General features: G+C 41.3%; 1 protein-coding gene across 2 annotated transcripts in view; it reads left to right on the top strand.

Annotated features, from left to right (window-relative positions):
• Positions 1 to 15,012, top strand: part of TBL1XR1 (TBL1X/Y related 1) — a 262,070-nt gene that overhangs the window by 224,936 nt on the left and 22,122 nt on the right. For both annotated transcript variants that reach the window (XM_073626244.1, XM_073626243.1), the window contains exons 11-12: positions 220 to 280; positions 6,541 to 6,662. In XM_073626244.1, the coding sequence (XP_073482345.1) occupies positions 220 to 280; positions 6,541 to 6,662 (183 nt within the window). The remainder of the gene's footprint in view (positions 1 to 219; positions 281 to 6,540; positions 6,663 to 15,012) is intronic.

Here is a 15,012-nt window from a genome sequence, read left to right as displayed (position 1 = left end):
CAAGTGGCTTACCGTGGGTGGGGTACTTGGAAGAGGGGGAGCCAGTAAGGGACTGCAGAAGAGGAAGGCTCAGGGCTGCTCTGTGCAAAACCTTTGCACAGAGCAGGTAAGTATAATATGTTAAAACTAATTCAAGGTTTAGAATCAATTTAAAGCTCTGCATCTACAGAATTTATTTGGGAAAATCTGTTTACTGATGTATGTGCATTTTCTTCACAGACCACCATTATCTGGGATGCACACACAGGGGAAGCAAAACAACAGTTTCCTTTCCACTCGGGTAACTATTTAGTAAAGCAATTTCTTATAGAAAAATGTGTGTTCTGATTGCGGATTGCACAGCGTGTACATTCCTAATGCTAACCAACATTAATCTAATCTAAATGCTGACAGTCCAATCTAGCAGTCACTAGGTCACATCACTTTGCTCCTCTCATCTTCTGCCTGTTCCCCATATAGGCCATCAGACAACATTGTATATAGAATAATAAAAGAGAATGAAGTGTGATCTCTTCAGCTTCTACTAAAGAATACAGTTGCAGTAAAGAAAAACAAAACAAAGGATAAAGCAGTTGCCCATAGTGATCAGTCAAGTTTTTGTTCTCGTGGAACAGAAGTAGATTCTTTTGCCTATGGTGACCATTCACATTCCTGAGAAGTGAGCAGTGTTTTGTTGCTGACTTCCCTTTTTAAGAAATTGAATCGCCTAAATGGCATGCTGATGCTTCATCATTAATTCCTTAAGTCTTGTAGCAATTTAAGCGGATTCACAACTTTTGTTTAGTTGATCCTTTTTGTTGAGAGCTATAATACTTGGTACCTTTTTATGAACAAAAAGCAACAGATTGTGTGAATAAATTGATATTGTTAGTATTGATATGTGCACAAGGCATATTTTCTGATTGTATATGCAGATTCTGCTTCTTGCTTAGCTATGGTGAACAGTTATTGTACTTTATTCCCATTGCTCACTGCAAATCCATTAGCCTGTTAAGGTTACAGCTATGTAGGGATACCTGATATACTGTATAGTAGTGTGAGAAAACTGCTTTCAGGAAGACTTTAGCGTTATAAAGCAAACTCTGATTTGATTTATTCTTTATTTCTTTTATGCACCTCGGTAAGGCAAAGCATCTTTCTTTTAGCACAGCTTCTTAAAGCGGAGGTTTGCTGAAAAAAAAATATTAAAAGCCAGCAGCTACAAATAGTGCAGCTGCTAACTTTTAATATATGGACACTTACCTGTTCAGGGAGCCCACGGTGTCGGCAGCCGAAGCCGATCCGTCCTTCGGCTCTCGGCTGCTGCCGCCGCCATCCTCGGTGAGGGAATAAGGAAGTGAAGCCATGCGGCTTCATATCCTGGTTCCCTACTGCACATGCGCGAGTTGCACTGCGTGTCCTCTCAGGTCCCTGCTGTATTCTGTCTCTCACAGAATACAGCGGGGGAGGACGGGGTAGGCGGCGGAAGTGGCGTAGGTCACCGCAATCACCCTGGTGAGCTATGCCAGGAAGTGGGAGCAAATACCTGTATTAGACGGGTATCTGCTCCCTCCTCCCCCCTGAAAGGTGCCAAATGTGACACCGGAGGGGGGAAGGAATCCAAAAAGTGGAAGTTCCATTTTTGGGTGGAACTCCACTTTAAGACATCTGTAAGAGATTTAATTTGTGTGTGTGTGTGTTTTAACTTTTTAAATTTGCATGTGAAAAATGTTCCCTCTGAGCTCTGATTATTTTGGTGGTGGCTGCAACAGAGGAAGGAGTTGCAGGAGAGTGCTGGAGAAATGAGTGGAAAGTGGCTGAGATGGGATTTACATACTGTTAAAGTGGGAGTAAACTCCCATACATAATTTGTACCTATAGGTAAGCCAATAGGGCTTACTTGTAGGTACTGTAAATACCTCCTAAACATGCACCATTCCAAAAAAAAAAAAAAAAAACACAGCGGTTATTACGGCTTTAAGCTCTGAAGAGACCTCTTTTGTAGCTCTGTATGTCTTGAAAGCTAAGTTTACAGTTTACCTTTTCCAGGATATAGTCTATGTAGTCAAAGCACCCCAGTAGATATTAAAAAATCTGTGCAGCTTTGTAATATGATCAATCATTTTTATTGTTTTACCTATAGGCTTTTTTTGGAAAAGGTGAACTTGCCTTTTAAACCGGGGATTGGTGGGTGCTTAATTTTGCAACACTGTTTATTAGCTCTGCCGCAGAAATGAGCATCGGATACCCACTGCACCCAGTAATGACCAAGAACTGAGACTTAGATGGCTGTGTTTAGTCAGTGAGTACACATCCAGTCAGAGAGGCTCTGTACAACATGATTGCTGTGATTGGTCATAGGGACCATTCACAGTGCTCTCAGGTGTACACAGCCCTCCTCTTATACAACAGAGGAAAGGGAGAAATAGGAACTTCTAAATTAATCATTTGTTTCTGATGTAAACAGGCTGCTGCTGATGCAGTAGCAGCAGTAAGATTATTTTGTACACTTGTCCAATTTCCAAGCTCCATATTTTAATCCCCTACGATACCATTATGCATTTTATATTTTCTAAAAATTGGATCACCTTTTGGTGTCTATTTTCTAAAGAGGTCATATTGGGGGTGTTTGTACTGTTCTGGCATTTTTATTTTATTAGAAAACAAGGGAAACTTTTTTTTACATTTTTTTTTTTTTTAGTTCAAAAAGGTGGTGGGTAAATACCATAAAAGCAAAGGGATATAAAATAATTTGAGTACTGTGTTGCATAACAGAGCAATTGTCAAACTATCACAGCCCTGGAAACTGAAAAGTGGCCCGGTAATCAAGGAGGGGCACAGTGATGTAGTGGATAGCACTTTCACCTAGCAGTAAGAAGGGTCACTGGTTCGAATCCCAACCACGACACTACCTGCCTGGAGTTTGCATGTTCTCCCTGTGCCTGTGTGGGTTTCCTTCGGGTACTCCGGTTTCCTCCCACGCTTCAAAGACATGCTGGTAGGTTAATTGGATCCTGTCTAAATTGTCCCTAGTATGTATGAATGTGAGGTTAGGGACCTTAAATTGTAAGCTCCTTGAGGGTAGGGACTGATGTGAATGTACAATGTATATGTAAAGCTCTGCGTAAATTGATGGCGCTATATAAGTACCTTAAATAAATAAATAAGGTATATTGCAGGTTGGTATTTAAGTGGTTAAGGTAGTACACTGACTTTTTTTTTTTACAGTTTTTATGCTTTTTTGATAAAGCAGTGAAAAAAAGCGCAGTTTATATAGAAAATAGCATTAACAGAATTTGCTGCAACAGTACTATACTTCTGATGATTTCAATAGAGCGATTAAAAAGAACTTATACGTTTATTGTTGTGCTCCCATTGAAGGTTGGTCTGGGTATACCCCAAGGACATGCAAAAAAAATTCCAAATAAAAAAATAAACTAATAGAAATTCTATGGAGACTAAAAGGAATTGGGAGATCCAGTTTTAAATACCTAAACCCATTAGTTAAAGACATTTGCTACAATTTGAAATTAACATATCTTGATTATACAGTGCAGGACACAGGCAGAGTATTCATACATCATGGGTTATAGGCGTGTACCTTCAGGTAATGGACACTGGCGCATAGTTCCTTACAAAGCTATTACAGCAATTGTATTTTCTGTTCTGCTTTTCTGTGTAGATGCCTTAGAACATGTCATCAGGCAAGTTTCCAGAATGGTTCTAATCTCCATTCACATGCACAGATTTTTTTTTTTTTTTGTCTGCTAAAGGAACCTCACACATATATTCCTTTCCAAAGAAGATGTCTGTTTGGTAAAGCACTTGATCGATTTCACCGAAGAGATCATAGGTGTGAAGGTTTTATTTCCAGAGTGTAACGACTCATAACCCCCCTAGCTCCTTGAAATACAGAGTACCTGTCTGCTCCAACCAGGCTTCAACTTTAAAACCAAAGTTCATCCCTTCCTCCTAAGGGCAGAGGGTTGTTTGCCTCTCTGGGTCATAAATGTCCCAGACCTGTGGGTTCAATCTGTGGTTTGCAAGGGGTACAAAATGAAGTTCAAAACTCCTACCTCCTCACTGCTTTCTTTTTTCAAATCAACCAAAAACTGCCCAAGAACCTTTTAGATTTGCAGAATGCTCCAAACCTCCTCTTGACCCAAGGGGTCATTGTGCCAGTAACGTCACAAGACTGTTTCGAAGGAATCCACTCAAATGTATAAAAGCTGGTGCCAGATACCACGCAAACATATAAGGGGGGTACCCCATTCTAAAATATTAGTACACTAGGAAATGTAAAAGCAATGTCTGTGGACTTTCTTGGTACCACATAGACACTCCTACAAATATATACCTGTTCAAATCATGTTTTATTGCATCGTTTATAAAAAATAGAAAAGGAGCAGAGTGGGACTTTAAATGAGGCAAATATAAAAAAAATAGATAACCAACTTTAAAAACACAGGTAATTGCCCCTCATCCTACTCTTGGAGAAAGTTGTTCAACCTATTATATAAAAAGAAAACTCAGAGCCCTAACAGGAAATTATTGTAGTACCTCAGAACAACTAACTCCATGGATGAGGTTCTTCCTCTACATGTTTTTTTTATTGCTTCTTCAGGAGATTGAGAGATAATGATCAGGTCCCTCTTTTCCAGAATAATAAATGCAATTGCCTATGTGTTGCATGGGTTGGCAAAGTGTTTTGCCCACATAAAATGCAGAGCATTATTTCAACATTAGGTAGATCACTCCTTGAGTAGAGCAGTTCACACTATTGGAGTATGAAATGGGTGCCCTCTTGGATCCAGGGGCATTTCTCACAATGAAAGATGATCCTGGAGTGGCCACCCGGTCTGGTAAATCATGGCTGTAAGTCACCCTATCCCATAAAGAATGGGCTTGGTGAAAAACGATCTCAGGTCTTTCCCTGACACATTTACCTTTGGCTAGGATGGCACAAAGAGTCATGAGTGGAGTATTGGATAATGACCTTTACTCTGTCACTTGTCTTTCTTGGAGCATTGTCAGTGTAAAGAGGATCTGGAATGGCGCAAGGCCTTGTAGCATGCCTTTTTAAGGCTGTTCCTAAAGTATCCTTGTGGCAATAGTCACTGTTGTTGAAATCCCGCCTGGTTCTGGAAATCTGTCAGTTTTGTCCCTTTCTAATTACTATTTCAGATGTAGGGTTCTTCAGGAAGCCATTTAAGCCTCGGGCAGTCCCCAGTTCTGTCCAGTTGGTCTAGTTAGAGGCTGTTTCCTGTGTTTCCCACTGCTTTTGGAAGTCTTGAAAGCTTTAGACTTCTGTGTCCCTCAATGGGCAAGAAAGAGGAAATAAAAAGAATTCACCTTAGTATCCTTTTCTTGAAATTTGTTGTGGAGTAGGTCAACCCCCTCTGTGCTTATAATAATGCCTTTGGTACTGCTTTCCTACAACACTGAGGCTTGCTAGTAGTAGGAGGGGTTATGCCCTGGGCATGCCTTTTTTTTTTTTGGCCAGTGTCCAGACCACCTGTAGGCAGCTGTATAACCCAAAGGTTTAAGTAAAAGAATTATATATATATATATATATATATATATATATATATATATATATATATATATATATATATATATATATTTTTTTTTTTTTATTTTGTTTTCTGTGTTCAGGGCAGGGCAAAGATGAGTTTGATACTATTCTATGTAGTCTAAGGTTTGAGGTGTCATAGTTTTGGAAATTACTATGTAACTGATACCTACTACACCGCAAAATAAACTTGGGCAGAACATTTTGTATTAGGAGTACGTAAAGAAACTATGACTGCTGAAGCATTTTGAATCTGTTACTCAAAAAAAGAAGGTGGCAATCCTGCTTCAAAAAAAAAAAAACTTGCAAGAGTTTTGGATGAAGAGCCTTCCTGGCAGCTGCCAACAAGTCCCCTACCCCACCTCATACATCATCCTTGTGTTTCAGCAGCTTTTAGGAAAAACTCGCTAGATTCACTAAATGCTGCTGCATAGAAAACCATGCCAATGCCTTACCATGCAGTGTTTTTGGTGACAGGGCTGCTAGCACTGGGGGATGTTTCTGTAAGTTCTTCTGATACATATTCATTGCCTTTCTAAGTTTGCACTGTAGCAGGTGGTGACAGGATCTTTTTTCAATTTTAGAGCTTTTTTTGTGCAGTCCACCTTAAAGTGCATTTAAACCTGAGGTTCAGGTATGTTGTGGGGTTTTATTTTTTTGCATAGTCATTGGTTCAGCTTGGACCATCTTATAGCTGACTGATCTGTATAAGCTGCAAATCTAAATAGTAGATGACGCTTTCTCTGAATGGCAACTGTACCAAGCAACTCTGTGGTTAATATTTGAAATTGCAGCTGTTTGTCGCTGGACCCAGAAAACTGCTACACTGGTACAGTGATTGGACCAAGGCAAAAATATATATATTTTTTTCCTTGTGCATTGCACAGGTAGAGCAGCCCGGAGACTAAGCTGTTTTTCTTTTAAACTGTTAATATGGAAAGATTCGGTGTGTCATTGCTAACAAACCTTTCTATTTCTTTGTCTTTCAGCACCAGCGTTAGATGTGGACTGGCAAAGTAACAACACATTTGCATCATGCAGTACAGATATGTGCATTCATGTCTGCAAATTGGGACAAGACAGGCCAATAAAAACATTCCAGGGACACACAGTAAGTTCAGTGTCACCAGTTTTCAACTTCTTAGTTGGTTAAACTATCTAAAATAGACAGAAAAGAAATCTGGCAAAGAATTATGCCAGGACTGGGTCTGTCATCTTCCATCTTAAAGTGGCTGTAAATGTAAAATATATACACACACACCCACACACCCCTACTGAAGTGACTAGCCTCAGGTGATACACAGTGATGAAACCAATCCACCTACGCAAGTTGTACATGTTTATCTGCAACCTTCCTTTCTCTACAGCCATTCAAAGAACAGAATTTAGACAGCATTTCATAGCTGCTGTGGGATGGGGATCTGATGCGACACACTGCACAACTGAGAGCAGGGACCTGAGTGGAGGGCACTGTGACACACTCCCCCCTGGGATTGTCAGAAGTGACTCATGCAAATAGAAGAATGAAAGATGAAACAGAAGTCACGCTAGGTACTCTGGATAGAGGAATGTACACACTATAGAATGATATGCTTTGTTCATTTCTCATTTCAGAGGTTTATAACCACATTGAGTAGTTGAACCACAAGCCCAGGTTTCAAAGCTTTAAAATAAGGGTGTATCTGCAGCTGCTATAGTTCTTTTTCAGACACATTCTCTTTAAAATGTTCACCTGTAATGCTCGTCAAGAAGTAGAGTCCAGGCGATGGGTGCTCCCGTACTCTATATACTTAAAGCACAGCTAAAATCTGCTATACTTGCTTTCAGCAATGCAATATCTCTAAGATTCCTTGCCGATTTCGACATATTTATATGGATTAGCCAGCCTAGGATTTTCCTTTTTTTTCCCTTCATGAGCCTGCAAATCATTACACCTGCAATCAGTGGATCACGGGTGCAAAGTCAGAATCCTGCAGACAAGCTGCAGGACTTGTGAATGAACTACGAGAGCGCTCATCAGTGCCCTCGCAGTCCATTGAGAACTACAAGAAGTCAGCCACAATGGTGTTTTAGTGCTCTCATTCACAGATCGCTGTGAACAAATGGTGCAGTAATGTGGGCAGATCCCTGCACAGCTGCACCATTTTGAAAATATGACAACAGGTGCTGGGAGAAGATCCCCTCCCCACTGTCACAAGGAAAGGGGTGGGGGGGGGGATGGGGTGGTCAGGTCTGGAGCATGTTACACATTGCACCCGAGTTATGAGTTTCCTTTAAAGCTGAAGGTTAGCTAATATAAATATATATAATATTATGACACATAAGTGTATTGCAAAGTAGTTCAGATATACTTATACTCATTGAAGTGACTACCCTCAGGTTATATACAGAGATTAACCACTTCAGCCTCGGAAGGATTTGCCCCCTTAATGACCAGGTCATTTTTTGCGATCTGGCACTGCGTCGTCATGCGACGTTGTACACAGACAAAATTTATGTCCTTTTTGTCCCACAAATAGAGCTTTCTTTTGGTGGTATTTGATCACCTCTGCGGTTTTTATTTTTTGGGCTATAAACAAAAAAAAGAGCGACAATTTTTGAAACAAACCCAATATTTTTTTAACTTTTTGCTATAATATCCCCCCCCCCCAAAAAAAAATGTGCAAAACCAAGTTCTTCATCACTTTAGGCAGATATGTATTCTTCAACATATTTTTGGTAAAAAAATATTGCAATAAGCGTATATTGATTGGTTTGCTCAAAAGTTATACCGTCTACAAAATAAGGGATATATTTATGGCATTTTTATTATTAATTTTTTTTTTTAGTAGTAATGGCGGTGATCTAACATTTTTAGAGGGGCTGCGACATTGCCACGGACAGATCAGACACTTGCCACTTTTTTGGGACCATTGACATTTATACAGCGATCAGTGCTATAAATAGTCACTGATTTACTATATAAATGTCACTGGCAGGGAAGGGGTTAACACTAGGGGGCGATCAAGGGGTTAAGTGTTCCCTAGGGAGGTGTTTCTACTCCCTGTCAGTACACACACACCCCCCCCCCCAGGTTAGAGAGAGATCGCTGTTCCTGACTACTAGGAACAGCAGATTTCTCTCTACTTTCCAGACAGAACGGACATCTGTCTGTTTACATTGACTGACAGATCCCCGTTCTGTCCCTCTCAGGAGCGATCGCGGGTCGCCGGCCGACATTGTGGCTACCAGCCACGCGTATTGGCGTTGCTCCATGGGCGCGCGCCCCCTATACCTTTTAAATCGGCTGACACCTATGGAAGTTTGCTCAGCCGTGCCGACCTGTCCCCTGTATAATGACTGTGGCTGGTCGGCAAGAGGTTAAACAATTCCTCCTACATAATTGTACTTGTTTATCTGCAGACTTCTCTTCCTTTTTTGTCCATTCAAAGTCCAGAATTAAAGCTTGTCAAAAAATGGGTGGAGAGCTGAAATTACACACTGCAGAGTTCAGTGAGATGAGCTCTGACAACTGATCGGAGGAAAGGGACACTACCACCAAACACCCCCCACCCCCACCCCACCCCCTCACACAGGAACAAGGCTAAAGCTGTCAATTAGCTGGAATGCCCTCCCCTGTCACTTTTTTTTTTTTTCTTGGTGTCAGCAAAACATGTCACAAGTGATTAATGGTGATAGTGGAGGGATGAAGCAGCAGACAGAAATGACACTTTAGCCAGCCATAGGTTATGCAGTTTTCGTTCCTGTAACACAGTTGATGGGGAAATCCCTCCTGTGGGGAGAACACAGTAATGATTGCTAATGGCTATAGCCGCTGGCAAAAATCGCAAGCTAGAAATCTGACATGCTGGTTGTATCCAATCGATCCATGGATCGCCTTGGGTAAAACCAACCTGCCCATAGATGGATCGAATCTTGGCTGGTCCCTGCTGAACCGGCTGAGATTTGAGCCATCTGGCCGGTTAAAGTGAGGCAAGTACACACTATAAAGGGATGTGTTTTGTTCATATTTCATGCCTGAGGTTAACAACCACTTTAAGTCTCATACTTGATCTAAGGCTATGGTAATGGTCTGTTAAAAAGACGAACCTGCAATACCTTTACTTGCCGCTGGTCTCTATAATAAGGGTCCATGCTTCACTCGTTACAGTGGGCATACCCCTGGAGGGGTCTTTAGGTTCTTGGAACCAAAGGAATGGACCATGGCCCTTAACCTGTATAACACCCCGCGGAGAACTACACATGTTGCACTCAGTGTTGAGGTAAGCACCCAACCCAAGCAGGATCTACAGTGCCTTGCAAAAGTATTCACCCCCTTTGGCATTTTTCATGTTTTATTGCCTCACAACCTGGAATTAACATGGATTGTTTGAATATTTGCATCATTTAATTTACAGAACATGCCCACAACTTTGAAGGTGTTTTTGTTTTTTGTTTTGTTGTGAAGCAAACAACAAATAGGACAAAATAACAGAAAAAAGTCAATGTGCATAACTATTCACCCCTTAAAGTCAATACTTTGTAGAGCCACCTTTTGTGGCTAACACAGCTCCAAGTCGCTTTGGATAAGTCTCTATGAGCTTGCCACATCTTACCACTGGGATTTTTGCCCATTCCTCCTTGCAAAACTGCTCCAGCTCCTTCAAGTTGGATGGTTTGCGCTTGCGAATATCAATCTTTAAGACTGACCACAGATTTTCTATTGGATTGAGGTCTGGGCTTTGACTAGGCCATTCCAGCACATTTACATGTTTCCCCGTCAACCACTTAAGTCAGGGCTTGACAAATTTTCTTGGAATCTAGGAGCCAGCTAAAAAAGTTAGGAGCCAGGTTTTTTTTTTAAACGACCGACAAAGCTTTATTTTCAATATAAAAAAAACTAATCTTAAATTTACACAGAAAGACCGCCCCGCTAGCGGCCGAATAGCGCCACTAAAACGACGGTAAAGCGGAGCTAAAAATAGTGCCGCTTTACCGCCGACGCCCCCCGCGGCTCGGTGTGAAAGCGCTCTAAGGGTCCGATCAGGTCTGCCTGAAAAACGGACAGGCGAACCTGATCAGACAGCCTGTGGGAAAGGGGCCAAGCAGGGAGATAACAAATAAATTAATTTTAATTAAGAAAAAAAAAAAAAAAAAAACTGTTTTTACTTTAAAATTTAAATAAATAAAAATAAAAGCTATTAAGAAAAAAAAAAAAAACAGTTTTTACTTTAAAATTTAAATAAATAAAAATAAAAGCTATTAAGAAAAAAAAAAAAAAAGGCTATCCCCACACTCACTTTCTTCTCTACTTTGGGAAGGAGATGGGCGGGTAGTGAAAACAGGCAGGTATCCATTATCCATTAGCATTGCATTAGCATTGCTGGTTGTAATACCAACGGCCACCACAAGATGGCGCCAGATTCCAGAAGGACCGAAGAAGGCCGCAAAGCCGCGGCCTCAATTACCGGCGGCACGACGCGATCGCACGGGGGGGGGGGGGGGTCGGAGTCCGCACGGACACAGGATACCCCCAGCTGTGCCGCCCCAGTCGCCAGGTCGCTAATTCTAGTCGCAAATGCGACCTGGCGCCCGGGGTTTGTCGAGCCCTGACTTAAGTGTTTCTTTAGCAGTGTGTTTGGGGTCATTGTCCTGCTGGAAGGTGAACCTTCGTCTTAGCCTCGAATCACACAGAGTGGTACAGGTTTTGCTCAAGAATATAAAAAAATAAAAAGAGAGAGGGGCGCACCGGCCATGTGCATTATATTTTGTAAAATATTTATTAAATAAAATGATAAAAGAAATTACTCACAAGCAGTTGTGGAACAGGGTGCAATATAAATCCAGCACCGACTAGCAGCAAGCGGTTTTAATGATGAGCAAAACCCATTGCACCCTGTTCCACAACTGCTTGTGAGTAATTTCTTTTATCATTTTATTTAATAAATATTTTACAAAAGATAATGCACATGGCCAGTGCGCCCCTCTCTCTTTTTATTTTTTTGTCTGCTAGGATTCCCCATCCTTGAGGGCAGCAAGGCCTGTGTCGTTTTACCATCTGTCTGGTTGCCCACTTGTGCGCAGGAGTCATTTCTTTTTCTGTTATCGGTTGATTGCTCAAGAATATCCCTGTATTTAGCACCATCCATCTTTTCCTCAACTCTGACCACTTTCCCAGTCCCGACTGCTGAAAAACATCCCCACAGCATGATGCTGCCACCACCATGTTTCACTGTGGGGATGGTGTTCTTTGGGTGATGTGATGTGTTGGGTTTGCGCCAGACATAGCGTTTTGTTTTTTGCTGAAAGTAATTGTTTTCTTCTGGCCACTCTGCCATAAAGCCCAACTCTATGGAGCTTACCGCTTATTGTCGTCCTATGTACAGATACTCCTGTCTCTGCTGTGGAACTCTGCAGCTCCTCCAGGGTTACCTTAGGCCTCTGTGCTGCCTCTCTGATTAATAACCTCCTTGCCCGGTCCATGAGCTTTGGTGTGCAGCAGTCTCTTGGCAGGTTTCCTGTTGTGCCATGTTTTTTCCATTTGGTTATGATAAATTTGATGATGCTCCTAGGGGTCATCAGAGATTTGGATTTTTTTTTTATAACCTAACCCTGACTTGTACTTCTCAACAACATTGTCCCTTACTTGTTTGGAGAGTTCCTTGGTCTTCATGGCAGTGTTTGGTTAGTGGTGCCTCTTGCTTAGTTGTTGCAGCCTCTGGGGCCTTTCCAAAAGGTGTATATATGTGATGACAGATCATGTGACACTTAGATTGCACACAGGTGGGCATCATTTCACTAATTATGTGACTTCTGAAGGTAATTGGTTGCAACAGAGCTTTTTATGTGCTTCATAACAAAGGGGGTGAATACATACACACATGCCAATTATCTGTTTTTATTTATGAAAAATAGTTTTATGTATATATTATTCTAATTTTACTTCACCAACTTAGATTATTGTGTTCTGATCCATCACATATAATTCAGATTTAAAAAAACATTGAACTAAAGGCTGTAATGTAACAAAATAGGTAAAAAGCCAATGGGGGTGAGTACTTTTGCAAGGCACTGTGGTGCCCAAAGCAATATTGCAGGCTGTCCCCACAGCATAGGGTCCTGGTACAGTTCCCAAGTTCCCAGAGTATTACCAAGGTTGCCCTGCTTCCATTGATATAGTAGAAGGCAGTGAAGAATTGACTGAAGTGTTCAAAGTAAATAACTATTTAATCATCAAAACTTCTCCATAAGGGAGAAAGAGGTCCATAACCTAAGTACCTGAACAATAAAAAGAGGTCTCAGTCAGATAATTGTATAGGGGTATTCCCAAGGTGGGTAGCAGCCTTACAACCTTGGGTCTGTGAACATCCAGCCTAGGGTCTGTGAATTCTTTTTGCTGATTACACTGTGTGCAACATGATCTGTGAATAGTAGGAGAGAATCCTGTGACTGATCAGGGCCTCCCCCATTCACAGATCATGTTACATTGTGTAATTCGTGAAAGAATTTTTCTTAATTGAAGAGAAGGGAAAAGGGGGACGTGTCTCCATCAAATCCTCTTTAGTGATGCTGAGCCTGGAGACCCGAGGCTGTTCAACCCCCCCCCAAGCACTAGAAGTTCAGCAGCAAGAAGATAACAGGGCATCCCTGCACTGAAGATTTTTTCAGAAGTGGTGCACATCGTGGGTCATTCTTTATTACAGGTAAGTAATTTAAAGCGGTAGAGAATAAGTATTTGTTTTTTGACGTTAAAACTTTCAAGCTTGGTGGTAAAAATTCCATATTTTAGAACCAGTCTCAGGTGGTTGACTAGTTTTTTTATTTTACACCACGCATGTGAAACTATTACCACCACTTCTGCCCAGAAGCCTTCGATAGATGGGCAATTCCTCCCTTCCTAATTGCAGCAGTGTCTTGTTGGAGAGTTGGACCAATAAGAGTATTAAGAGTATCTCAATTTCGGTCTTTGGAATTTTTAAATGAAGGAACATCTTCTGTGGGCATAGTAGATGTTTTAGACTGAGCTAGCAGGGTCTCTTACTGACATAGTCCACTTTTTTATCCCACTGGATGGATATAGTTCAGCAATTATTTTCAGAGCAGTGAAAGCCTTTGGCTGCGCTTTGACAAACAGAACGAGGGTGATGAACAATCAACAAGATTCGGTTTTTCAGAATGAAACTCTTGACAAAACCACTAAAACCAACACTTCACAATGAAGATCTCCTTCACAATGAAGGGGAGCCTTCACTAAGTGTTGAGACTTCTGTCACAGTTTTTTTTCCTCTGGGTGACAGACCTATTAGTTCAATTGGTGGTTTAATAGGGGTACAAAATAGTTTTAAACTCCACCCCTTCGTTTCCTTCTCTCAAACTAGCCAAAATATGTCCAAGAGCAGTCAAATTTACAGATTATCAAGAACCATCTGGTGTCCTAGAGATTGGCTGTTCCAAGAGAAACCGGTTCAAAGCATTCAGTTCAAATCTGTTCCTGGTAACACCACCATACTAAGGTACTACTAAGGTACTCGTCCTATCCTTGGCTTTAAAAACCCTAAATTCTCAAACTGACCCTCCAACAATCATCCATTGATATAGTGCTCAGGAAAGACGACTACGCCATCTCCAGTATATATTCATCTCTCATTATGCATCAATCGGATAAATACCAACTTGCTCTATTCCAAAAATGGTCCACCATCTTTAACGATAAAACACTTCCAGAAAAGATCCTGGAAGGATACCGACGCATCCACAAACTCACGCTATCAGAGTTGTGGCGTGAAACACAATTTAAAATTATACACAGGGCATATTACCCATTCTGCATCAATAAGGCAGACTCTACCCAGGCGCAATGCCCCTGGTGTTCACTGTCACACTCTACTCCACTGCCTCTGGGAATGCCCATCAATTGCTAGATTTTGGATCTCTGTGCTGGCATACATCTTCACAATTAATAAGATCCGGTTACCCAACAATCCGCTACTGTGTATATTTGGATGCAAACTAATACCTCCCGCACCATCGTCAGCAGGCTCACTCTACCTTACACAGTGGACTCGTATAACTCTCCTAGTAGCTCGTAGAACGATCATGCTCCATTTCCAATCTACTACTCGCTTCTTTGCTAGATGGCGTAAATATATGGAGGCCACGTTCACCCAGAAGGAACTACTGGAGATAATGCAACCATTTAAATTCACGGACTGGTATCTGAAACAAGACCTATCAAACTCCCTAGGTAAACATAAACTATCCAACTTGTCGGATCCCTCCATCTTTCTACCACCCTAGAAATACCACGCCCATGAAATTCTTTGACGACTCAAGATAGTATACTCTAAATAGGTGGATTTCTCTCTTGTTATCATTGCTATATCGTTCCCAGGCAAACGCCACCCAAATGTTCCTAACTTTGCTTCCACTCCTGAAAGTATTGATATCTACTATCTATCCCCTTTCCCTTCTCCCATCCCTTC

The sequence above is a fragment of the Aquarana catesbeiana genome, linkage group LG04, assembly GCF_042186555.1.
Source record: "Aquarana catesbeiana isolate 2022-GZ linkage group LG04, ASM4218655v1, whole genome shotgun sequence".
Taxonomy (NCBI): Eukaryota; Metazoa; Chordata; class Amphibia; order Anura; family Ranidae; genus Aquarana; species Aquarana catesbeiana.
This window is presented reverse-complemented; position numbering and strand designations above follow the sequence as displayed.